The 27,751-nt window shown below is 32.3% G+C and overlaps 3 protein-coding genes across 3 annotated transcripts in view; 1 reads left to right on the top strand and 2 right to left on the bottom strand.

The window, feature by feature from the left end:
* Nos (Nitric oxide synthase) overlaps positions 1 to 14,868 on the bottom strand; it is a 441,191-nt gene extending 426,323 nt beyond the window's left edge. The window contains exon 1 of the mRNA XM_075296574.1: positions 14,416 to 14,868. The gene's annotated coding sequence lies outside the window, so the exon portion shown is untranslated. The remainder of the gene's footprint in view (positions 1 to 14,415) is intronic.
* Positions 4,619 to 5,302, top strand: LOC142225106 (uncharacterized). Its single transcript, XM_075294880.1, has 2 exons — positions 4,619 to 4,833; positions 4,915 to 5,302. Exons 1-2 carry the CDS (start codon positions 4,619 to 4,621, stop codon positions 5,300 to 5,302), a joined length of 603 nt encoding a protein of 200 aa, XP_075150995.1.
* Positions 14,869 to 17,155: 2,287 nt separating the features above from the next.
* On the bottom strand, positions 17,156 to 27,107 carry LOC142226514 (uncharacterized). The gene is made up of 6 exons (XM_075296572.1): positions 26,907 to 27,107; positions 24,906 to 26,497; positions 23,046 to 23,766; positions 22,775 to 22,976; positions 21,414 to 21,621; positions 17,156 to 21,306 (listed from the first exon to the last, which is right to left on the bottom strand). The coding sequence occupies exons 2-6, from the start codon at positions 26,255 to 26,257 to the stop codon at positions 21,150 to 21,152; spliced, it is 2,640 nt and encodes an 879-aa protein (XP_075152687.1). The 5' UTR covers positions 26,258 to 26,497; positions 26,907 to 27,107; the 3' UTR covers positions 17,156 to 21,149.
* Positions 27,108 to 27,751: the final 644 nt, after the last annotated feature.

Genomic DNA, 27,751 nt, shown 5'->3' with positions numbered 1-27,751 from the left:
TAAAGTATATATATTCTTGATCAGGGAGAAATTCAAAGACGATATAAGCATGTCGGTCTGTCCGTCTGTCTGTCTGTTGTAATCACGCTACAGCCTTCAATAATGGCGCTATTGTCCTGAAATTTCGCACAGATTCGTTTTTTGTTTGCAGGCAGGTCAAGTTCGAAGATGGACTATATCGGTTCAAGTTTTGATATAGTCTCCATATAAACCGACCTCCCTATTTGGGGGTCTTAGGATTATAAAAATCGTAGTTTTTATCCAATTTGCCTGAAATTGGAAATCTAGAGTTATTTTAGGACCATCAAAAAGTGCACCGAAAATGGTGCCTATCGGTCCATGTTTTGGTATAGCCCCCATATGGACCGATTCCCCATTTTGCTTCTTGGGCGTCTAGAGAGTGTATTTTCTATCCGATTTGCCTGAAATTGCAAATCTAGAGGTATTTTAAGACCACACATTGGCGCGTCGAAAATGGGGGGTATCGGTCCATGTTTTGGTATAGCCCCTATATACACCGATCTCTCGATTTTACTTCTTGGGCTTCTAGAATCTGTAGTTTTTACCCAATTTGCCATTCTCGTATTCTTGGGCTTGTAGAATTCGTAATTTTTACCCAATTTGTCTGAAATTTGAATTCTAGAGGTATTTGAGGACCTATAAGGGATGTGTCGAAAATGGTGAAAATTGGTCCATGTTTTGGTATAGCCCCCATATACTGGTATTTTAGACCCTCAAAAATCTGTATCGCATTTATTTTATTTTTACCGGTCCATTATGTAAGGCATCGATATATACCGATTTCACTTCTTGAGGGTGTAGCAGGCGCACTGATCATAAAAATTGCTGGAAACTGAAAGTAAAATTTCCAGATTTTACTCCTCGTAATCATTTAAATAATGCCGGCAAAAATCTACAAATTTAAAAATTTTAAAATCAAGGCTTTATTTCATCATTTACACGATATATTTATGATTTCTCTAAAACTCAAATAAAATTGTTTCTTATAAATCTAGAATCTGATCTAGTCTTCATAGGTAGAATCTTAAAATTTATCTTCGGGAAGCGTACTGGTTGAACTGATCTGCTTGGGAGAATATCTGTCATAAAATCCCCTGAAATTCTATATATTATCAAGCAACCCGCTATGGCGAAGAGTTTTCAAAGTAAACTATTATATTTCATTCATGGTGGTGGGTATTTAAGATTCATTATTTTAAAGAAATTTGTCCTTAATACTTTGTAAATTTCGCATCCTCAAATTTAGGTTGCTTAATCTTTAATATCACTTAAATATTTTTTTCAGTGTGCAATATAATTTTATACACTTCTGTAGTTCATTCATCCTATTTATTTATTTTTATTTTCGATTTAATAAACATTCTGTTATTTTCATAAACCTGCCAGCATCGATTCTCCATAAATCTTATTATTCTTTCGATAAATAAAGCCACTTGGTATTCCACTACATCTACACTTGTTAATCAACATATAATTATTGTTGCTCAAAAAATATTGATATTCCGGATTTTCTCTTTTCATTGTCCTCTTGTATAGGTTGTCAATTTGTCACCATGAAATGTCACATATGTTAACACTTGCTTGGTGAGCTTTTCGTTTAAATGCTTTGCATTCGTAGGCAATTCGGTTTGATTTTTCATTTTATTTATTGTTAATTAATGCACCCATTAATGAACATAAAGCAATTTAACCAACACAAGCACACACAAACATGAACAAGTGAGGATGCATATCCTCATAAATAAGAAATAAATCAGACAGAAACTTAGATATTTTTACATATACTCGTATGTGAGTATATGTGTACACCTACTTAAGAATTTGATTTATCTGATGTGGTTATGGAGATGTGTGTGTGTGTGTGCATATTACGTTCTTACGGATGTGGGTTACAAATGGGTCAGTCTTAATCAAAGTTTTTGGTAAATATCATGCATTAAATATAAATTGGGTGTTAATAGGCCACATACTTAAAAGACATTTTTGAAAAATCAAACTAATTTACGATCACAAAGTGACGAGCACTTGTGGATACATACTGGAAACATGTTTAGCTTAAAACTGCACTCAAAAACAAAATGAACCCTACACGCAAAGAAAACGTTTGGAAAACGTGTACCGAAAACGTTTTTCTTTTGTTAGAGTTTTTTTGAATTTCTTCGAAAATTTTAAACTTTTATCACCAAAAAAATTCGTTTGTTACAAAATTTTTATTTTCGCAATAAAAAAAATATTTTTCAACCAACAGCACAGTCCATTTCGTTTATATCAAGCATTGTTCTTTTCTGACTTTAAGTCTTTAATAAGACACATTTTACAGTTCATGGTAAAAATTTAATATAGTAGTATGTAATGCTGAACATCTTTTCGGAATCTTTCGAACATATCTAGGTTAGGTTAGGTTAGATTAGGTGGCAGCCCGATGTATCAGGCTCGCCAAAGATAATTGAGAAGAAGATGCAGTCTTGTCATAGCAAAACTGAAGCACCAGAGGACTCTGCCAACAAAATATCATTTGCGTCGACGTGTCTCTCAAATGTACTGCCGTTTGCGTCGGAAAATATCATAACATTTGTGTTTTTCATAAATTTCTGAATAAAAACCCACAAAAGCAGTACCAAAACGATTGTAGAAAATTAAAATAAAACGTATGTGTATTTTAAAGCAAATATTCATTATGGTTTATTGCCGTTTAAATTTATTCTTGGGCAGAGCTGCTTTTGAAAAAATTGACAAATAAAACAATTTTTTTCTCATAGCCCTCTACACCTTGACATTTGTCTTCTCTTGATAAGAGCACAATGCTTAATCTTGTTATACTCAATTATCTTTGGGCTCACTTAGACTATTCAGTCCATTGTGGTACCACATTGGTGAACTTCTCTCTTATCACTGAGTGCTGCCCGATTCCATGTTATAGCGGAGTCCGAACGGCGTTCCACATTGCAGTTAAACCACTTATAGAAGCTCAGAAATGGCACCAGCATTACTGAGGTGGGATAATCCACCGCTGAAAAACTTTTTGGTGTTCGGTCGAAGCAGGAAACGAACCCACGACGTAGTGTATGCAAGGCGGGCATGCTAACCATTGCATCACGGTGGCTCTAGAATATACGTAAAAAAAATACAAAAAACAACTTTTTGAAGTTCGGTCGAAGCAGGGCTCGAACCCACGACCCTTGGTATGCAAGGCGGACGTAGCAACCACTGCTACACGGTGCCCAACTAAATGTTTGTTTCTGTTAAATAAAGTTTGTTTAGTCGGCTTGTGGGCGCCGCAAGCTATGCTATATTAATATAACTTATATGGATAGTTAGCTATTGATGTTTCCTAATAATTGAGAAAGTTTCCTAATAATTTTATTGCGTACATTAGGACAAAATTAGTTGACAAATGAAACATAAGGATTTACGAAATTCGTGTTACCCACAAAATAGTAGAGAATTTCTTAAAATTTGTAAATTTTACCAATAATGCGACCATTTTAAACTTCCTATAGTACTTAAGACATTTTTGCAATTTTGAACTCCAACTATCATTCACAATCGAATTACTTGAGTTGTGGTATCTTAAACCTTCTTCTAAATTGTGAGTTAGTTCATACGTGGTATATATTAGACAAAAAGTTATTTATAGTGAAGTCTACAAATAATTACGAATCGATATGGACTTTTTGCACGGTACGTAGAGAGCCAGAATTGAAATATGGGGGTCGCTTATATGGGGGCTATATACAATTATGAACTTGATATGGACCAATTTTTGTGTGATTGGGGATCGATTTATCTGAGGGCTATATATAACTATAGACCGATATGGACCTAGTTAGGCATGGTTGTTAACGGCCATATACTAGCACAATGTACCAAATTTCAACTCACTTGGATGAAATATGCTCCTCCAAGAGGCTCCAAAACCAAATCTCGGGATCGGTTTATATGGGGGCTATATATGATTATGGACTGATATGGACCACTTTTGGCATGGTTGTTAAATATCATATAGTACCACCACGTACCAAATTTCAACCAGATCGGATGAATTTTGCTTCTCCAAAAGGCACCGGAGGTCAATCTGGGGATCGGTTTTTATGGAAGCTATATATAATTTTGGACTGATAGGAACCAATTCCTGCATAGTTGTTGGATACCATATACTAACATCACGTACCAAATTTCAACCGAATGGGAAGAATTTTGCTCTTCCAAAGGGCTCTGGAGGTCAAATCTGGGGATCGGTTTATATGGGGCCTATATATAATTAAGGACCGATATCGACCAATTTTTGCATGGGAGTTTGAGGCCATATATTAACACCACGTACCAAATTTCAACTGAATCAGATGGATTTTGGTCTTCCAAGAGGCTTCGGAGGTCAAATCGGTTTATATGGGGTCCCATTCTTTTTGCTTTGTATTTGAATGATCTGCCACATGTTATTCGATTTTCAAGGATACTAATGTATGCTGACGATGTGAAACTTTTTGCATCTGTCTTTTCAGATGTAGATTCTGCTAGGTTGCAAGGGGACTTTGATAGGTTGATTAATTGGTGCGTTGTGAATTGTATGACTCTTAATAGGGGGAAGTGTAAGAGTATGACTTTTTCGAGAAGGTGTGCTTTGTCTACTGATTATCATATCGATGACTATTATCTGGAGAAGGTATCTTGTTTTAAGGATTTGGGGGTATGGTTGGACACTAAATTGAATTTTAACTACCACATTGATAGCTGTGTTGGGAAGGCTATGTCTGTTTTAGGTTTTATAAAGCGTTGGTCGAAGGAGTTTGATGACCCTTACCAAGGTAAGCGGTTATATACGTCTCTTGTGCGTCCGATTCTTGAATATGGTTCTATTATTTGGTCTCCTTTTTACAATTGTCATATTGATAGGATCGAGTCAGTGCAAAGGAATTTTCTGTTGGTTGCTTTACGAGGATTAGGATGGGGTGACGTGACGGAGTTACCTCCATACGTGAATAGATTGAGGCTGATAGATTTGCCAACCCTTGAGAGAAAACGGCGCATGCTGGATATTTTATTTATTGTGAAGTTGGTTAATGGTATGATTGACTCAGATTTCTTGATTGGACACTTGAACTTTGTTGTACCAAGTCGACCAATGAGACATTTTTTGCCCTTGAGACTACCACTATTCAAGTACAACTACGAGGCCAATAGCCCATTGAATCGTCTTATAATTGAGTTTAACCATTCTTTTAATTTATTTTCACTCACTGATTCCATATCTTGTATAAAACGCGCTATCCTTATGGATTAGATTTGTGCTCTAATGGGTTGTCAACTATAATTATATCGTATTTCGTATTTTATTGTTCCTGTCTGTTCCTGCAATAACTCCCTATTATGCTCCTGTCCATTAACGTAATTTCCTGTGTTCGTTCCTGCTATCCTTATTCATGCTATCACTGTGTTCCTGATTCCTGCTATCACCATGTTCCTGTAATAACTCCCGTTCAAGCGATATTATTCTCTCCGATTTTATTTTCCATTTCCTTATACTGCTGTGTTCCTGATTCTTCTTGGTTCCTGACTTGTAATTGCCTAAATTTCTTCCTTTCAACATACCAACTATGCTCCTACTATGCTTTGGCGTCATTTCCTGTATCCGTTCCTGCTGTTCTTATTCCTGCTATTACCATGTTCCTGATTCACCCTAGTTCCTGATTCATCCTTATACTGCTGTGTTCCTGATTCTTCCTGGTTCCTGACTTGTAATTGCCTAAATTTCTTCCTTTCAACATACCTACTATGCTCCTACTATGCTTTGGCGTCATTTCCTGTATCCGTTCCTGCTGTTCCTATTCCTGCTATCACCATGTTCCTGATTCATCCTAGTTCCTGATTCATCCTAGTTCCTGATTCATCCTAGTTCCTGATTCATCCTAGTTCCTGATTCATCCTAGTTCCTGATTCTCTTAGTTCCTGACCCATAATTCGTCTAATACAAAACCCATTCTATCCCTGGTATCCCATTTTTTCCGCAATGAATTTACTCCAGCTTTACACTATATTCCCAATTCTTGTTGTAAAATTGTTCCTTATCTTATCGTTTTTTTTTTCTCTCTTCTTTTTTTCTCTTGTTTTTTTGTTGTTTGTATCCAATTCTTAGTCCCAATCCTGCCTATAAATCTTCTATTGTCCCTACAATTTCTAAAATAGATTATATAGATATATTTTATTTCATTTTATTTTTAATGTATTATAAGCGTCATACTTTTTATTTTACTGTAACCAGCTGCTAATTATGCTGTGTAAATAAATAAATAAAAAATAAATATATATACTTATGGACCGATGTGGACCAACTTTGCATGGTTGTTAGGGACCATATAATAACACCATGTACCAAATTTCAGCCGGATCGGATGAAATTTGGTTCTCTTAGAGGCTCCGCAAGCCAAATCGGGGGATCGGTTTATATGGGGGCTATATGTAATTATGGACCGATATGGACCAATTTCTGCACGTTTGTTAGAGACCGTATACTAACACCATGTACCAAATTTCAGCCGGATCGGATGAAATTTGCTTCTCTTAGAGCAATCGCAAGCCAAATTTGGGGGTCCGTTTATATGGGGGGTATACGTAAAAGTGGACCGATATGGCCCATTTGCAATACCATCCGACCTACATCAATAACAACTACTTGTGCCAAGTTTCAAGTCGATAGCTTGTTTCGTTCGGAAGTTGGCGTGATTTCAACAGACGGACGGACATACGGACGGACGGACATGCTCAGATCGACTCAGAATTTCACCACGACCAAGAATATATATATATACTTTATGGGGTCTTAGAGCAATATTTCGATGTGTTACAAACGGAATGACAAAGTTAATATACCCCCATCCTATGGTGGAGGGTATAAAAAAAACAAAGATTCTATAATACTCACTAAAATTATTTGAGTTGATCAGCCAACAAGCGCTTGTGGACCAGTATTTGGGTTACAGTTTCTTAGTATAACTTGAAAAGAATAATTTAAATTAAAAGTATATACATATATAGATGAGTAGGTTTGCTGTCTCCATAGTATTTTCTGGAAAACGTTGATCTATATTGATTGTAATTTTTCGAAGTGTAGGCCAGACAGGGCTCTAGAAATAGTTTCCTTATATATAATTACTTTTGATACCCGGATTCTTTGTTGATTCATGTAATTTATAGCGAATTGCACTATTTAGGTAAATTTGGAATATTTATGCCGCATTAATTTCTATTTTGAAAGCCTTTTTTCACAATCAAATTAAATTGTACGCTTCAGCCATGTCAAAATTCCATATGCCAATTTTGCAATCTGTGGGAAAGTCATCCCACAGATCTCAAAAGAGCCTTGTCCAACTTTCTTTGATTTAATGATGTCGGACCAGTATTCAAATTAAAAAAAAAGTTAAAGGATTCCTAAAACAAAAATTAACCATAATATCACTAAATCATATATTGGCCGAAACCACAAAAAAACTTACCGGCTAAATATAAAAATTTTGGTATTAATTCCAAGCCAAAGAAATGATACTTTTAAGACACAATTCTCTTTTAAATTAGGGTTTTGTGTACTTGCTTCTGGGAAGCAACTTTTAATTTTTCGCTTTTTCAGCTTTTTTTCTTTATATGCTCTCAAAGTCGTTTCGTTTAAAAACGACTTCCAGTAGAAATTATGGTATGTTTCAAGTAAAAAACGGTTTTAAAATAAAGTGTGTCCTATATTTGAAAGATTTTTTGCTTTGTAGTCAAGATGCAAAAAGGCAACAAAATTAAAGACAATTTCATAAAATTTAAAGAATTTTTCTGAATTATTAAAGTCAAGTTGACCTTAGCCCAAACATTTTTTCTTTCATGTTATGATACCCACTTTTAAGTGAAATCACTTAATTATAAGGATAATACGACTTCATTGGACAAGGAAAAAACTTTATATTAGAGAAATGTGTCTGCTATGCTAAGCAAATTTTGCATTCGCATTTTAAAGACATGAAATATTTTTTTCAGTGCAGGAAGTTCCTTTAATTAAATTTTTTATAACTTGGTTTTTTCATACTTTTAATGGGTAATTTTAACTTTTTTTGTTTGAAATAGGTTAAAAACAGAGTAAGTTTCCGACAAGCGTTAGAATCCATTAAAAATTATAAAAAAATTATTTATTTGGCAAAATATCACAGAATTTTTTAATTTACATGCAGAACATTGAATTCGGATCACACCTTAAGAAGTGATGCAAGTTCTGTGGAACGGCAGTTGAAATGATGAAGATCCATCCTATGACAAGCCTATGTTAAATTCATCGCTGCTGCGTCAATTTTGCACCACTCCCGGATCCAAAAAGAACATTTTCTTTACTTTTTTGGCGACGTTTTTTGCTGGAATGGTAATGCCACTTTTAAAAATCCAATTTATAAGATATTTTCTTTACTGAAAAGTTAAAAATATATTTTATTTATATTAAAACAAGTATAAACAGCACTAAGTTCGGCCGGGCCGAATTTTAAATACCCACCACCATGAACCAAATATTAGGGTTTCCTTTGAAATTTCAGGAGGGCTTGAGGATTTGAGGACACTTCCCGAAGATAAATTTGAAGATTTCACCTATGAGGACTATATCAGATTCTGGATTTATAAGAACCATTTTTGTTTGAGTTTTAGAGGAATCATTAACATCTCTTGTAAGTGTGCAAGAAAATTATAAAATAACGTCTTAATTTGAAATCTTAAATCTGTGGAAGTAAAATCTGAAAATTTTACATTGAGTTTCAAGCAATTTTCATGATCAGTGCGCCTTCTACACCGCCAAGAAGTGAAGTCGGTCTATATGGAGGCATTATCAAATGGACCGATAAAAACTTAATCCGATACACGGTTTTGTGAGCCTAAAATATCAGAATATTTACAAATTCAGGCAAATCAGATAAAAACTACGGTTTCTAGAAACCCAAGGAGATAAATCGGGAGATCGTTCTTATGGGGGCTATACTAAAATATGGACCGATACTCACCGTTTTCGGCACACCTCTTTATGGTCCTAAAATACCTCTAGATATCCAATTTCAGACAAATTGGATAGAAACTACGGTTTCTATAAGCCCAAGACCCCAAATCGGGAGGTCGTTTTATATGGGGACCATACCAAAACATGGACCGATACTCACAATTTTTGGCACACGTATTTGTGGTCCTACAATACCTCTAGATTTCCAATTTCAAGTAAATTGAATAAAAACTGCGGTTTCTATAAGCCCAAGAAGTAAAATCGGGAGATCGGTCCATATGGGGGCTATACCAAAACATGGACCGATACTCACCATTTTTGGCACACCTCTTTATAGTCATAAAATACCTCTAGATTTCAAATTTCAGGAAAATTGGATAAAAACTACGATTTCTATAAGCCCAAGACCCCAAATCGGGAGGTCGGTTTATATGGGGACTATATCAAAACCTGGACCGATATAGCCCATCTTCGAACTTGACCTGCCTGCAGACAAAAGACGAGTTTGTGCAAAATTTCAGCACGATTGCTTCATTATTGAAGACTGTAGCGTGATTACAACAGACAGACAGACAGACAGACAGACGGACGGACAGACGGACATCGTTATATCGTCTTAGAATTTCTCCCTGATGAAGAATATATATACTTTATATAGTCGGAAATCGATATTTCGATGTGTTACAAACGGAATGACAAACTTATTATACCCCCATCACCATTCTATGGTGGTGGGTATAAAAAACTTGCAAGGAAGAATGAAACATCTCAGTCTCAGTTAATTGAAAGATCCAGAATGGGTCTAAATAAAGAACTCAATAACGAGTATTTTACTTAATTTAATTTTACCTATATTATCTTTTAATTGAAATTTCTTTATTTTAAAGAAATTTTCATTTAATATTTTCTACATACATACATAATATAGGTTGCATAACATTTTTTATTAAGTCGATATTTTTTCGGAGTCCAAACCCTTTAGGAAAAAACAACCTGATCCCACACGAGCGATTCAGTTTAAAAACTTCGTAATAATTATTATACACTCAAATAAGATTGAACCCACCACTAAAGCCAATTATTATGTTTTAGTTAATATTTCTCCAATAATTGTGTACGTTAGTTAAATTAACCCAATAAAGGGAAAACATTATACACAAATGAAGCATAAAAATTTCATAAATTCGTATTTCTCACCAAATAGTTCAGAATTTCTTAAAATTTCGCATGGCGCTAAGACATTTTTACAATTTTGAATTCCAATTTCTTCCTTGAAACTACGAAATTTTCTTTGACAAGTAATTAAATTTATTTATGTCTAAAAAGTTTTCTTAAATTTGTCAAAAAAAATATTTATTTGCGTTGCATATCACGGTTAAAAAATCTGAAATTAAACTACATTTCTTTCTTTCTTGTATGTGAATCTATAAATACCAAAAAAAAACCTGGGGCCAAATCACCGCAGTCGAAATCGAGTACTTCGTCTTCGTAATGTAGTTTACGCGGATCACCGCAGTCGTTATCGAATTGTTTCTACTCGAAGTTGAACACGATAGGTAGCATGCTATCGAAAACGAAGTATGTGGTGATTTTTGAGCAGAAAAAAGGTGAACAAAAAGAAACAAGTAGTTGGTGAAAATGAAAGTATTATTTATATATTTTGGCGAAATACATTTAAGAAAATGTAATTTTACTTGCATTTAGGGAAACGGAACAAAGAAAGGAGCTCAGTAGCCGCTTCAAAAAGCTCATTTTTTCAAGAACGTTTTTAAAAGCTTCTTTTGACAGACGAAAGCGTCTTTTAACTCTATGGATGTTAAAACACAATTAGTTAAAAGCACTCACTTCAAAATAGAATCACTTACAGGCAATGCTAAACGACTGATTTTGTCTCGAATATTTTTCCTTATTAATGCCACTTTGTACTCATCCTCTGAATCCGAAGACGAGGAAAACAAAAACAGATGGATTCATAATAATTTTTACACATATACATATTTTGATCACAAAAAGTTATTTTGAAATCATCTTTTGCTTCCAATTTCTTATTACCATATGTTTACAGCAATGTAAAAACAAGTAGTAGACAAAATAAATTACGATCGAATGCGGTGATCCAAAATTTTACAGCGATCGAAATGTTTCTCTATACGAAACAGAACTCGATGACGAATGCGGTGATTTGGCCCCTGTATTCATTAAAAGTAGTACATTTTATAAATTCCAGTACTTGTACCCAGTTCCAAAGATTTGTTGTATTTATTTTAATGCACTTAAAAAACAGAATTGTGGTTAATTTGAAAAGTTTTGGGTTAATTGTTGAAAATTTTAACTAAACTGTAATTCAAACGCAGATGTCACGCCGATTAAAAAAAAATAAATAAACCAAAATTTGAAGAAAATTTATTTGACATAATTTTTTTTCACTTGTTAAAGTAATTTCATAGTTTGCAGTACTTGTACCCAGTTCCAAAGATTTGTTGTATTTATTTTAATGCACTCAAAAAACAGAATTGTGGTTAATTTGAAAAATTTTGGGTTAATAGTAGAAAATTTTAACTAAACTTTAATTCAAACGCAGATGTCACGCCGATTTAAAAAAAAAATAAATAAACCAAAATTTGAAGAAAATTTATTTGACATAATTTTTTGTTCACTTGTTAAAGTAATTTCATAGTTTGAAGAAAAAATTGGTACTCAAAGTTGCAAAAATTTCTTTAGTACCATACTAAGTCCAAGATGGGAGCATTATTGGTAAACTTGACTAATTTTAAGAAATTCTGAACTAATTTGTGGGAGACATGAAATACACAAACGAATCTTTATGCTTCCTTTGTGTATAATTTTTCCCTCCTTTTTAATTCATTTCACTAACGTACAGAAAAAAGATAAGTCAAAGAAACCTTCTTAAAACACAATAATTCCATGAACTAAAATAGAGTTAAATTGGCTTTAAGGCCATGTAGGGCTCACTTTTTGTTTTCCGTGTGACATATTGATTCCGAGCCAAAGTATCGAGGAATTAATCTAAGGACACATTTAAGACGTGATACACATTAAAATTTATGCTATGCTTATTTGATAGTGCACTAAAACAATATTGTCGTGAGGCCAAAAATTTCACACTGAAAAAACAGTAAACCCACCAGAAAGAAAAATTTTGTTTAATATTAGAAAATTTTGATTGTTTTTAGAATATTTTAACTAAGCAGTATTACAAACGCTGACATCACGCCGATATTATAAAATTAAGTAAATATTTTTCGACAAATTTAAGAAAATTTATTGGACATAAATAATTTTTTTCACTTGTTAACGAAAATTTTGTAGTGTGAAAGAAAAAATTTGAGTTCAAAATTGCAAGAATGTCTTTAGTGCCATACGAAGTTCAAGATGGGCGCATTTGTAGTAAAACTTACAAATTTAAAGAAATAATGAACTATATTGCGAGAATTACGAAATTAGTAAATCTTTATCTTGATTTGTGTATAATTTTTTCCCGTGTTTTACGTACGCAAAAAATTATTAGAGTATAGAAAACCTTCTCCAAAACATAATAATTCCATGAACTAAAATAAAGTTAATTTAGCATTAATGAAATATAGGGTTTACTTTTTTTTGAGTGCATGTCTTTAAATTGCGTATCCTAATTTTCCTTAGCATAAAAGACGCATTTCTCAGATAAAGTTTTTTTCCATGTCCAAAAGTCGATAAACTTTTCACTGAAGTCGTTTTGTCCTTATAGCTAAGTGATTGTACTTAAAATTGGCTAAATATCCTAAAATGAAAGAAAATTTTGTTTGACTAAGGCAAACTTGGCTTAAATAACATAATTCTGAAAGATTCTTCAAAATTAATAAAATCGTTTTCGAATTTGTTGACTTTTTGCATCTTGACTACAAAGCAATAAAGCATTTACAAATAGGAAATTTTTTCAATACTTTATTTTAAAGTCTTTTTGACTTGAAACAAAGTATAATATCTACTTGTAGACGAGTCTGATATTGGAAATTTAAGTTGTAGTTAACATGATTTTAAAGGACTCTGATGGAACATGAAGAAAAAAGCTCACTCAAAAAAAAGTGAACTCTCTATTTCACTAAAGCCAAATTAACTTTATTTTAGTTCATGGAATTATTATGTTTGGAGAAAGTTTCCTTTACTCTAATAATTTTTTGTTTACGTTAGTTAAATTAACTAAAACCGAGGAAAAAAATAAACTCAAATGAAGCATAATGATTAACTAAATTCGTACCTTCCACAAAATAGTTCAGAATTTCTTAAAATTTGTAAATTTTACCAAAAATGCGTCCATCGTGAACTTCGTATATCACTAAAGACATTCTTGCAATTTTGAACTCCAAGTTTTTCCTTCAAACTACAAAATTTTCTTTAACAAGTGAAAAAACTTAGTTATGTCTAATAAATTTTCTTGAATTTGTCGAAAAATATTTACTTATTTTTATGACTTCGGCGTGATGCCAACGTTTGTAATACCGTTTAGTTAAAATTTTCTAAAAATATTCAAAATTTTCTAAAATTAACCGAAAGTTTTCTTCCTGGTGGGTTCATTGTTTTTTTCAGTGCTGATAAAAACGAATAAATTAAACTTTGTTTCTTAGAACCAAGTACGCCAATCTTAAATTTGAAAGAAAATTATGTCTTAAATTTGTCCTTACTTCATGTCTCCGCTTCTTTGGCTCGAAAGCAATACCAAAATCATTAGTGTATAGATAAAGACATTGGAACCGGGCATGTTATTTTTCCAGTGTGGAAAACAAATTTTAATTTATTCCTTTATTCAGTTTTTTTTTATTATGTTGTAGTACAAAACTCCTCCATAAAGTCACATACAAACATAAAGTCTTGAAAAATGTCTCCTTTTATTAAATACTTTTTTTATATCTATAGACAAATTACAAAAGATCATCGAATTTAAGGACGATTTCTGTAATTTTAAAATTTTTTCGGATCTATTAAAAGCAAATTGACCTCTGTTCTAAAGAATTTTCTTTCACATTAAAATACCTATTTTAACTCTAAGCACAAAATGCTTTCTACTTTAGTTAAGTACGCAGAAATCTCATTCGTATTTTAAAGACAAGAAATTTTTGTCGCTATGACAATATTTTTTTTTCAGTGGAAGACAATACACAACGGTGAGATCATTATTACACAGTGTAATACCTAATATTAATAGGTATATTTAAACAAATAAAAAATTTCAATAATTTAAAAAATAAAATAAAAATGTTAAGATAATTTTTCATTTTTTTTTCTTTCTGAAAAGTAAATTAATTCCCTGTACTTTTAATATACTCTCACAATTTTCCATAGTTTATAACAAAATTTACATAATCCCTAAAAAATACAATGGCACTGACCTTTCATACATTTCATCTCTTCATGCTACATAAAAATTGTTTTCACTTTTTAAATCCCCACGCTACTGTTATATTTCCAATAGTTTGATCCATTTGTACATAGCATTTTTATTTAATTTAATTTTTCAAATAGAATTTAATTTTCTCCACTTCCAATTAATTTATTTTTTTTTAATTAAATTCCTTTAATTTTTTTTTCTCATCTCTTGAATCATTTTAAATAATTTCCACTTGTTAATCTCACACTTTCAATTGCCTTAGAAATTGTAATCAACCGTTTTAACCGTTTTTTTTATCAGCGTATAACTTTTTCCCCGAAGAGATCCTTAACGTGCGAATGTCGCGCAGCAACTGTTGTGTTGCCACAAATGCAGCATCCTTAAATACCCGAAAAATCCTCTGGTTGCTGCTACTACAACTGCTGTTGTTAGTTTGGTAAAAACATTGGATTCTTCTGCAATCGCACACATCCAGTCAACCATTCGGGTATTCATTCATTCGACCAACCAGCCAGTGGCTCATTCATACAGGTGCGTGCGTAAACTGAAGCAGCAACAGCAGCTCTTCGCCTCCCATTCATAATCAAAACAAAATCTATGTGAAATGTGGATTTTGAGTTGTCCCCTCCCTTTGTTCTTTTCCACAAAATGTAAAAGGAGCAATTATGTCCTCAAATGTTTATAGCGAACGGAAGTATTGGTGAAATGTTGTCTTTAGTTGGGTTTTTGTCTATGCTAAGCTTTTGCAAGTAGTTCTGAAATAGGATAAAATCCGCATACTTCATATATTAACGCCTAAAATCCGGGTATGTAGACTTTCATAATTGACATCTGTAATTCGTGTGGGTGTAGCTAGAAAGTTTGGCTTTTATCTCAATATTTTTATTATGTCAAACTGGTCTAAAGGCTGGATAAATGTGACGGTGTTGCCACAGTCAGTAGAATTCTACCAAAAATTGTAGATTTTTTACTGTTTGGTAGATTAGGGGTATTCCTTTTTTTCTTCTAGATTTTGCAAACTATTCCTCACCAAATAAGATGTACTTCACAAATTTTCAATTGAAATAAAATGTTGACAAAATTTTTAATAGAAATAAAATTTTGACAAAATTTTCTATAGAAATAAAATTTTGAAAAATATTTCCTATAGAAATAAAATTTTGATAAAATTTCCCATACAAAAAATTTTTGATAAAATTTTCTATACAAATAATTTTTGACAAAATTTTCTATAAAAATACAATTTTGACAAAATTTTCAATAGAAATAAAATGTTGACAAAATTTTCTATAGAAATAAAATTTTGATAAAATTTTCTATAGAAATAAAATTTTGACAAAATTTTCTATAGAAATAAAATATTGACAAAATTTTCTACAGAAATAAAATTTAAAAAAAAATTTCCTGTAGAAATAAAATTTTGACAAAATTTTCTATAGAAATAAAAAATTGACAAAATTTTCTATAGAAATAAAATTTTGACAAAATTTTCTATAGAAATAAAATTTTCTATAGAAATACAATTTTGACAAAATTTTCTATAGAAATAAAATTTTGACAAAATTTTCTATAGAAATAAAATATTGACAAAATTTTCTGTAGAAATTTACGTTTTACAAAATTTTCTATAGAAATGAAATTTTCTATAAAAATACAATTTTGACAAAATTTTCTATAGAAATACAATTTTGACAAAATTTTCTGTAGAAATTAACGTTTTACAAAATTTTCTATAGAAATAAAATTTTGACTAAATTGTCTATAGAAATAAAATGTTGACAAAATTTTCTATAGAAATAAAATTTTGACAAAATTTTCTATAGAAATAAAATTTTGACAAAATTTTCTACAGAAATAAAATTTTGACAAAATTGTCTATAGAAATAAAATTTTGACAAAATTTCCTATAGAAATAAAATTTTGACAAAATTTCCTATAGAAATAAAATTTTGACAAAATTTCCTATAGAAATAAAATTTTGACAAAAATTTCTATAGAAATAAAATTTTGATAAAATTTTGACAAAATTTTCTATAGAAATAAAGTTTTGACAAAAATTTTCTATAGAAATAAAATTTTGACAAAATTTTCTATAGAAATAAAATTTTGACAAAATTTTCTATAGAAATAAAATGTTAACAAAATTTTGTATAGAAATAAAATTTTGACAAAATTTTCTATAGAAATAAAATTTTGACAAAATTTTCTATAGAAATAAAATTTTGACAAAATTTTCTATAGAAATAAAATTTTGACAAAATTTTCTATAGAAATAAAATTTTGACAAAATTTTCTATAGAAATAAAATTTTGACAAAATTTTCTATAGAAATAAAATTTTGACCAAATTTTCTATAGAAATAAAATTTTGACAAAATTTTTTATAGAAATAAAATTTTGCCAAAATTTTCTATAGAAATGAGTTTTACAAAATTTTCTATTGAAATAAAATTTTGATAAAATTTTCTATAGAAATAAAATTTAACCAAATAAATTTTCGAGAAAAATGTCAATCTACCAAACAGCAAAAAATCTACCATTTTGGGTAGAATTCTACCAACTGTGACAACCGCGGTACAAGTTCGGACCTAAATCCGTCAGCCCTACTGTGAATTTACTGAATAAATACGAACGTTCCCTGCGGCAACTTGAAAAGATACCGCAGTTAGCTCTTCAAGCAGTTAAACTTTGCCCCTTTTTCGAAGTCACATCATCGCATATATATAAAAAAACTACCAAATATTTATTTTTATTTTAAATTCTTTATTGAACGATTTTTCTCCTCTCTTTCAGGTTACGCCAATTGGCAAACTTTTGCGTATATTTCGACGCACAGATTGGAAGTAGAATGTAGGAAAGGACTTTTCCAATTTGTTTTATATTTTCTTTTTTTTTTTCTTTTTTACTACACGGAGACTTCCTCACGAGGAAATCTCGTTTTTATAATTCACTTATTTAATAAACATTAAAAAATAATTAACAAGTATAATGATAATATATACACTATAAATAAACATAATAGAATCTTATCAACTATGTAATGAATAAAATTAATGAAATAATAATAAATTTATGCTAAATGAAATGTGAAAAGTTGTGAGAATCAATAGTGCCGCCGGGTAATTTTTATGAGGTTAATGAGATTAGATATTACATAAATTCATTATTATTTTATTATTTAATATAAAAAGGAATATAGGAAAAAATGTGTTTTTTTTTTTCATTTTTTTAAATAGACTTAAATGTAGGGGAAGCGGAGCATATAAATCTCTTTCCTGATACCACCACTTATATTAATATTTAAATAAAAATAACTATATTATTTTTGTAGTTATACTATATGCTTACGGCTCACTGACGGTTTGATTGCTAGATGACTTGTGAATTTTTATGGTGAAGGTGATGGTGATGTTTTCTTGTATTTTCTTTGTGCGATCAATCTTCCATAGAAGTTACGGAGCCTTTCTCCCATGATTATATGGCACCTGAAGGTATCCTTAGATCAAGCTGGTCCTTGTTGATATATTCCTTTATCGGGTTATTGGTTTTGGAGTTCCTTTTCGATGACAAGATATGCAAAAAGGCCCCTGTTTGAATGACTTTCTGTTGAATATTCGCCTGGCACACTTTGTTTTAGCTCTCATTGTTGTTGATGGGATTTCTCAGAGAAAAAACAAAATAATTAGTTTCTTTACTATCAAGGCTATAAACATTGTTCATCTTCTTTGTGTTCTCAATAACATGTGTGTTGTTTAGAAACAAATTCATAAAAACAAATTACATCTTTCTTGATTTAACAATAATAATAAAATAAAAGACATAAACACACAACAGTTAGAAAAAAATTAAAATAAAAAATAAATAAAAATTAAATCAAAAAAATTTTTGTGATAGAAAAAAGTTAACAATAGTTTTTATGGTATTATTGTGGGTAGAAATGTCCATAAAATTATATGAGATGGATCACAATTGGGAGAGGGAAATAATGGTGGTTATTTTTTTATGGATGCTCTAAATTTTTTTATTTCGATTTTTTTTTGCAGTCCATTTTTATTTTGATACACTTTTAGAACGTCCTCTGTTTGAAATATTTTCCGATTTCTTATATTTTCATATTTGTTTGCCTTTTAATTAATTTAATCACGCATTCTTGTGTGGGATTTTGGGTTCTCATGGCTGTTGGTTATTTTTGTTTTTTGGTTAACTGTTTCTTGCTTATAAAGCTAGCCATGAATCGTGAGACATAGCATAGAATGACTTTGTTTTTGTTTTTTTTTATGTTTGTGTGTTTTTATTCTGATATCAGCAATTCCTTGACAATCTTCGAGATAAGTTTTCCATAAAGGTATAATTTTAAATGATATTGCCGATACCATTTCCTTAATGTCCTATTTATCTAAACCATATTCTGAAGACGATGTTTAGTGGCCAGGTTTTTGCTTGTGAAAATTATTTACTATTAAACAGTAACGGCATATCGTTGCTTGGGATTTAATAGACGTCGTGGCTTAAGAGTGCGAAAATGTTTCTTGTATTGAATTTTGTTAGTTCTCTTTGTGTGAAAAAACTAGCCCCAAGATTGCCTATAGCCTCATTCTCCTGCGGTTGTCAGCTCAGCAAAACTAAATCAAACATTTTTGATTTTCTTTTGATTGCTTTTCTAATACATTTCCATTTATTATGGGCTTCGAATTTGTTAGGAATGCAATATTTGACCTTTGCATTTGTTTTTTTTTTTTAATATCATTTTTCCCAATTTTCTAAAGCCAATCATGTTCCAACATTCGATTAGTTTTGAAGGATCTTTCAATGTTTCTGAATCAGTACTCCGATTTTGTTTTATATGTATTTCTATATTTCCTGGTTTAGCCTATACTGAGTATATCATTTAGCCACCAGACTCTCGATCGTTTCTTCAATTCTCTATCCCTAGAATTGGTTGTCCTAGGAATGAGAGAAGAGACTTCTGCCACAATTCTAGAACAATTCTTGTTTTCAGCATTTCTCACTGCAGAATCCATCTTTAGAGTCGGGAAACAATATTCCAATGTTGACATTGCAATGAAATTGCATTCCTCTGTTACTCCCGCGACAAGTTTCTCCTTCCACATCTTGAGTTCGATTGGCCTATGAGGATGGATTAGGAGGCAAGTATCAATCACGCAACACCAGTTATTCAATGGTTTGGCGTGCAGTGACTCTGATTGGCCTATGCGATTTTAGCATTACTCAAGTTGGCCTAGAATTTGATACAGCATTCGGCTGCAGCGACAATGCCTTTCTGGCATTTGAAGACAATCGAATTGTTTCTTTTCTTCGATATTTAATATAGCAGTCCGCTATACCGGTACCGCTGCGAAGTAGATATTTATTAAGAGCGCTGTATCCTGACATTCCATTCCTCAGGAGTACGTATCCTGACATTTCTCAATGGAATCGGTCTTTAGAATCACGCAGAATCATGAACACCACAATTTGTTTGCCATCGGAATGTTTTCGAGTTTTATTTCTGCATTTCTACGCGCCGAAAAAGGGCAGTAGAACTCGCATCCAACTGAACTCTGAGAAGAAATGAAAGCCGGAAAAACTGTCTATTAAAATCGAATATTTGTGTTCTGTAGACTAGTGGAAAACGATCATTCCTGATCGAAACACATACGTATCTGGATCATATAACCGGTCGCTTATATAAAAAATTGGAAATGTGACCATTGAAATTATGATGACGTATTGGAGTAGACACTCCGGTCAAGTTAATAAACTTATACCCAGATTCAGTTCGCATACAACGATTTTCTTCAATCATCATTAACAAAAAACGGTAGGGTTAGTCATCAGAATATCATTTGTTCTGCACACCAGACTCTTCAGCAAATGTATTCTTCTAAAGTTGACCGTTGAATTAACGAAGAAGATTCGATGACGTAGAAAAACGAAGCAGAAATGGTAAACTCATTTATCACTCATTCTAATTGCTTTGTCGCCATTTTTTCACAGACCAAAAACAATATTTTTATAAAATGTTCAATTGTGGACAATACGATTGTTATTCGTATTTTTTGTTTTTGTTTTAAGGGATGAAATTAAACTGGTTTTGTTGACGAAGATTAAGATAACACAATCCGAAAGCATATTTTTGTTTTTTTTTAATGTCTTTGATATTGCAAATGAGGGACAGAAAACGCTAATTCCACCACATATGTATGCTATTGTCACAACAAAATTCAATTATTTTTTCTTATCGAAACGGTCCATTGAATGGGTTAGAATTTCTTTTGTTGCTATGTCACATTTTTGTGATCTTTTTTTGTTTTCAAAGAAAAGGAAATATATTCACGAAGTTAGTCTCTAGGGCAAAACATTTTTGTATGTCCATTTTTCAATAGGACCACTTTTTTGTTGTTGAACTTTGCTAATGTTTATATCATAAGAGGAAGGCAGTTGCTTGATTTGATTTGGATTTCTGGTTATATAAAAGAGAGCGCAGCACATATAACAATGGTGACGTGACGACGTTGTGTACTGCAAAAAATAGATTTTAACCGTTTAAGCTTTCAAGTGATAATCTATACAGATTGTCCTTTATAAGCCGAAAACAGTTAAATCCGTTTTTGTTGCACTGTTTGTTTGTTCTTCTGTTTTTGTTTTTTAGCTGAGAGTAGCTGTAAAATATAAACACGGATCCACAAACTTTCCAAAGGATCGTTTGTTGTTTTCTTTGTGAGCTTTAGTCGATTCATATTGCAATGGCGGCAGCATTTTTACAATCGATTTGTGCTTCATCGGCACCTACAAATGGCAAACTGAAACCTGTTAGCCACTCTTTACATTTGTCACGTGACTCAAAGGCCAATAGATCAGTAACATAATCGACGGTAATGTTGGGACGATAACTGAAAGATAAAACAAGGATTAAAATAGTTGTAAGCATGATGTCTCGTGGTAAAACAGTGTCCATTTGTTGGGACGAACTGCATAATAAAAATAATAATTAACTTACGCCTTTAGTATTGTTCTCAGAGCAGACTTGCGCTCTCTTTCCAAAAACCAATCAATCAAGTGTCCAGCCATTAGAGGGGCCGTTTTGTATAGACGAAAGAGTTTGCAGTAATTTCCCATTGCCCATGCTGAACGGAATTCCAAAGCATGAGCTATGGCAGGATTCTCGCGTTGTGCTTGTGTAATCGAACGTAGAACAGTTGTGGTGTCTGTAAGAGGAGAATTTAGATAATTAGAATAAGGAATTTCAAATATTTTGATACAAAAAATAATGATTTCGATAGGGTTATATTCTAGAGTGATCTTTACGATTGAATATCATAAAATGGGCCGGTATAAACCTTCTTCAGTATATATGTTAATTTGTCTAAAAACCACTACATTCAAAATCTAAAACAAAATGTATAAGAAGTGTGCACTAAATCGGTCGTTTAAAGGCTTTGAATTGCTGACATATTTTGAAAAAAAAAAAAAAGATGATTAATGAGTAAAATGTTTTGGTAGTGCTTCAAAAATCTGAAGAAGTAAAATTGAAAGATATGTAAAAGGCTATTATTGAAATTTCAGCCACATCACCCAACTACAAGAACTACTAATAATCCACAAATAGCACTTCCTCATATGGTACGACAACCCTATGAGCGATCTTTTTTGGTGCGAACCATGCGAGCTTGTAATAATCTTCCACATTTTCTAACATTATTTTCAGAAATGAGTAAAAAAAATAAATAAATAAGCTCATTGATCATTTTGCTTCACATGGAAATGTATAAAATTTATATTGTCCGTGACATTTAGTCGCTTTTTACTGGTGCTGCTGCTAGGGCAAAAATTTATATTTTTATACTACTTACTCCCATTTTCATGAAGCTCCGTTAATGCTACGTTAGCTAACGAACTTTCAAACCGTACTATGAACATACCTGTCATCTTGCCTTTATATTCCATATGCCAGTTAGGAATTTAACTGCTAACAAATTTTCAGTTCAAGTTAACCGTGCGAAAGATATTTCCATTTTTCTTTATGTTAACTGGCAGTTAAAGCCTAACGGAGGTACATGAAAATGGACGTTAAATAGTTAACACTAATATATATGACTAGGGAGCCACTATCGTTCTTATTCTAGTACAAATATAAAATAATTATGTTTTGAATTTGTATTGATAATTAAATTTGTAATATTGTTATCGGCCTTGAAGGATTTATATATTACTGTCAATAAATATCTAGGTTAAGTACCTCATAGGATTAAATATATGATGTGTGAATTGTCAATAAATGAAATCAGTGTATAAAAAGTAATAAACCCTTCACATTTTCAAGCTTGAACTGCCTGCAGGAAAATATCGATAGTTACTTACCCAAGGTATTTTTCGTGAAAATATAATAAAGTATACGATAAGCAGTAAATTCCAATGTATTATTACTTGCTCCAACTTCACTGTACAACATCTTCAATTGTGTTTGGCATTGATTAAATTCCTCGTGATCTCCTTTCTCCATGGCAATGCGAGCATGAGTCTCATAAACTTCTACAGTAAATTTGTCACGTATACCTTGGACCTGAAATCGACAAAAAAAAACCGTAAGAATTGTCAAGTCACAATAATTCTTCCACATTTCATTGCTTACCGTTAAATCTTGTCTTATTGATTTCAATTGATCACAAGCATAGAAATAATCCTGATTTGTACGCCATTTCTCTTTAACATTTTCCAATGAATGTACCAATACCTCCAAAGGTCGTACCTCACAAGGCAATGGAGCTTTTGTTAAACGCAAAAAGGACTTTTCCAAATCACGGCAAGTTCCCACAATATGTAAATCCATTAAATCGAGACCGCTATCACCCCCGGTATCCATATCGTCAATGTACATACGCGAATTATTGAATTTTTTCGAATTTCTATTATTTCCCCTATTGGACGAACTATGATGTGTAGCATTATTGCTGCTAACACCAAATGGTGAACTTGCAACTGCTACAACCTGTTTTGAATTACTGGCTTGCGAGAAACGTGCCGCTCTTTGTTGAAGACGAGCCGAATCATCGTCAACAGCGCCACCAATCGATGACGAAGAATAGAAGGGAATTTTCGATTTACCGGTAGAGCTATTACCAGCATTACTGGCAGAATTCGAGCTATTCGTATCGAGTTTTTTGTTTTTCTTATTTTGTAATTTTTGTTGTTTCTTACTAGAATAGGATGAATTGGAAGAGGACAATGGTATAAAATCAGAGGATGAGCTAGACGTTGATGATGACGAACGACGAACTTTTCGGGGACGTGATGGTGACGAAGACGATGAACGCGAACGCGATGAACGCTTATGACGATATTTCGAGGGAGAACTGTAAATAGAGAAAAGGAGAGGAAAATAGTACAGATTTAGTAATAATAATATTTTAAAATTAATTAATTTGAGTGAGCATGACAATTTGAGAAATATTTGAAGATATTTTACTTGAAATTCTTTTTGCCAGCTGATTAAATTTTCAATGTTAACGGCACAAAAGCAAGAGAACTAAGCAAGAAAAATTTATACCGTAAAATTTAGTATATGTTGCCAATTTTGGTTATTTTAAGGTGTGTTTTACTAAAAGATTCCGCCTAAAGGCGGGCTTGGGCATTAGAGGGTTAATACTTAGTGTTGTCAGCCTGTAATTATTATAGTAGATTTGGCGAGTAGCACTTTATTTAAAATACAAACCAAGTAGGTCTAAATCAGACAAAATTAATAAGCTTATATAATACCTCATACAAGTTAGGCTCGAAATCTATTAAAAGTGGATTTGAAATCCCTTATTTTTAAAGCAAATGAAAGTTGAAATCTAATTAAATTGGATTTTGGAAATTTAAAGGGAATTAGGATTAGATTGGAAAATTCTATAAAAATAGTCTTGCAGATATTTTGAATATTTCAATGGATGGGAAAAGGGACACACAGTTCGAATAAATATTTTCTTCTACCTTCAAAACCGACAAATCCGCTTTATAGTAACAAGTCGAAATTTAATTTATGCTTAATATTCATCAGAAAGTCGACTGTTTAAATTTGGTAAAAGATCCCACGTTCCACAACCCTCGTTTATAACTTGAAATGCCGATTTTTCGTTTTTTTCTTCTTTGTTTTAATTTGGAAAAATTGTGTATGAAGATTCACCTTCGAATTTCTAATGATTTTTTCCCTACGTTATCGAAAGCCGATTTAAACCACCATCATCAGTCAATGCGACAAATTTGAAGATTACAAAAATAGGTATGAGATTTAAAAAAAAAATGGAAAAAGACTACTCATTGAACTTGAAGATATTGATAAGATTTTTCGTATGTGGAATGAATTGATACTTGAAATTGTTTAATATTAGAAATATATTTTGTGACTTGATATTTTTTATACTCTACACAACTACGAGGTTAGCAATTGTTGACCTTAAAATTGTTTGTCAATAATATTTACTCCCCCATTTCAAAACTTATTCGTACTTACCGCGACCGACTACGAGAATGCTTCAATTTGCCACTGCTTCCACCAAACGAGTTACGCTGACCCAAACGAGCATTTAAATTGCGAGATAAACCGCTAGCACCAACCACACCACCAGCCGGTTTATTCTTTAAATGATCCATGGGTATGCCACCAACAGGGGATTGTTGGTGATTCTTTTGAAATGGATTTCGTTGATGGTGGTGATTATTATGTTGCTGTTGATTGTGTTGCACTGGCATTGGTTTTTGCAGTTTGATGTTGATATTATTGCGTTCGCTATAAACACTAGGTATGGGTTCATTATCCCAATCCCGAGTCCATAGTTCATTGCGATTAGCTGCAGCTATTATTTTACCCTTAAGGCAAATGTCAATTTGATCTTTATCCAAATCGGTGTTACACTTAGCGTAACAACGTGCCACATAATTATTCAAGGACTCGGGCCAGGCATCGTTAGGATTATGGAAGGCATTAGGTTTTTTAAATGAGCTATTTGTGCTCGAAGCAACTGCCATGGCGGCAGCAGCTGCTGCATCAGCATTTATAGTGTTGTTCTCCATTGATTGTTGATGCATTGCATTTCCCGCCATTGTTGGTGGAGGCTTACTCAAATCTACATTCGAGATAATTGGAGGTGGTGGTGGAACTGCCATATTTGGAAACACATTATCATCAGTTTGCATAGGCTGTTGCTGGTTACCATTGGCATTCATTTCGCCAAAATGTCCTTCATAATGTAATGGCTGCTTATGGTGCATCATTTGTTGTTGCTGTTGCTGCTGCTGATTTTGTTTGTTCTTATTGCGTTTACGTTTCTTTTTGCCACCACCATTTCCATTGTTGTTATTGTTTGCAGCATTATTAACGCCATCATTAAAACTATTATTAAAATTAGCACCCCCATTTTGCTGTAAGGGATTGGGAGCATTTGCCAAACGATTTTGTTGATTCAAATTGAATTTAATTCCTCCAAAATTCTTCTGCTGATTATTATTTCCCATTTTACCTAGAGGTGGTGGTGGAGGGGGTCCCGAAGGCAAGGGTGGCATATCTCCACCATTCTGAACGACCGCATTACCAAAGCCGGGTGGGGCATTCGACGATGAGACTGTAGTTGTTACTCCATTAGGGCCTTGGGGATTTTGCTGAGGGTTTTGCATATTATAACGCATGTAATATTGGTAATAACGTTGATAGGCATTGGCATCTCCATAACTTTGATACCAAGCATTATAGTTTGCCCATTGTTGATGCTGCTGTTGGGCGTTGGCATTACTATTGTTGCCTCCAGAGCCTTGTTGTTGCATCTCCTGGAGCTGGGGTATTAAAGGGGCCGCCATAGTTTCCGACATTTTAGCGGAAAGACAATTCAAACAAGGGCAAAAATAGAATCCGAAATTTTACACCAGACGAAGAAGACAAAGACGAGTGGTTGCTTTCCACAGATAACACAATTCCCAAAGGTGAACGCAAATTATGTACTTCAAGGATTTTTTTCTTCCCACACTCCAAGAATACGGCGGCTATTTCCGTTGAAATCCCAATTTTTGTGTTAAAACTTACCTTTAGATCTTTGATACTTTTTTAATTATCTAAAAATAGAATATACATACATCAAATTATTACAAAGCCTTATATGTATCGATATTCCAAGGATGCAAATGTGTCTCGCCTTCCTAGTAATTGAATTAACTATAAATATGATATAATAGAGTAGCGAGTCATGGTAAGTAAAATAAAAAATAACACTAAAACTTTGCTTTAAGTTGAAGAAATTATGAATGGTACAATCATTGTATGTATCTTGTTTATAATCAATAAATTATCAAATTCATGGAACCTTAAATACCATATTAAACGATGAGCTCATTACGAAATTGGGAACAAATATTTAATACTCTGTATACTTATTTGCTTAATGCAACGAAAAATTAAATAATAAATTCATCTATCATTATTGGTTGTCCGCCATTTTGTTTTTTTTTTAGAAAGCCCCCTCACCTTTGTTCTATATTTTGTGGAACGATTTTCCACGATTCAAAGGATATTTCGAAGATTTTCCTTGTTTCTATTATTGCTTTCTTTTTAAAAAGGCTGTTCTTTAATTTTCTTATAAAAATTCTTCAATAAATTATGCTTTTTTCAATAATTTTCAAACTTCTTTCGCTTTCCACGTTATATCTTTCATATGACTTAATTTGTAATGGCGATTAGAGCCTTTGATGAGCAAAAGAACAACACCCTATTAATAAACGTTCCAAATAAAAAATACAACTCTAAAAGTATACTAACAAAAAGTCGTTCCTTCTTTATGCAGTGTTGCCAATTTGGTGCTTTTAGCACCAAATTTAGTGCTTTTTGATTTCTAAAAAGCACAAAATTGCCTTTTTGGACCCTTTGCAAAAAAAGCACCAACTTGGTGCTTTCTGGCATTTTCATTTAGTGCTTTTGGTGCTTTTTTATTTTGAACAGTATAAAGTTTAATTGATACAAAAATTTTGATTAGACTTTCAAGAGCCGAAGAAACTCAAATTTATTGCCAAATATAGAATTTGATTGTTATGAAGTTGATATTGATTATTTTTTAATTAATATTTTTATTTAGGGTATTCTGTAGGAAAGTCGAGCGATGAGTGTCGAATTTTTGAATTTTGTAAAGATGTCATTAAAAACGTTTGTATTAAATCCACAAAAGCACGCACAACTGAAATAAGCAATAGACTCCTTGCATATATTAATATTTTGAAAGTTGAAAAACATCACTGATCAAAATGAATTGGACGAAAGCATTAAAACTTATGAAGGTGTATACTTGAATAGCGGTTGATAATAGTGAGTACTAAGTT

This window comes from Haematobia irritans, chromosome 2 (assembly GCF_050003625.1).
Source record: "Haematobia irritans isolate KBUSLIRL chromosome 2, ASM5000362v1, whole genome shotgun sequence".
Taxonomy (NCBI): Eukaryota; Metazoa; Arthropoda; class Insecta; order Diptera; family Muscidae; genus Haematobia; species Haematobia irritans.
This window is presented reverse-complemented; position numbering and strand designations above follow the sequence as displayed.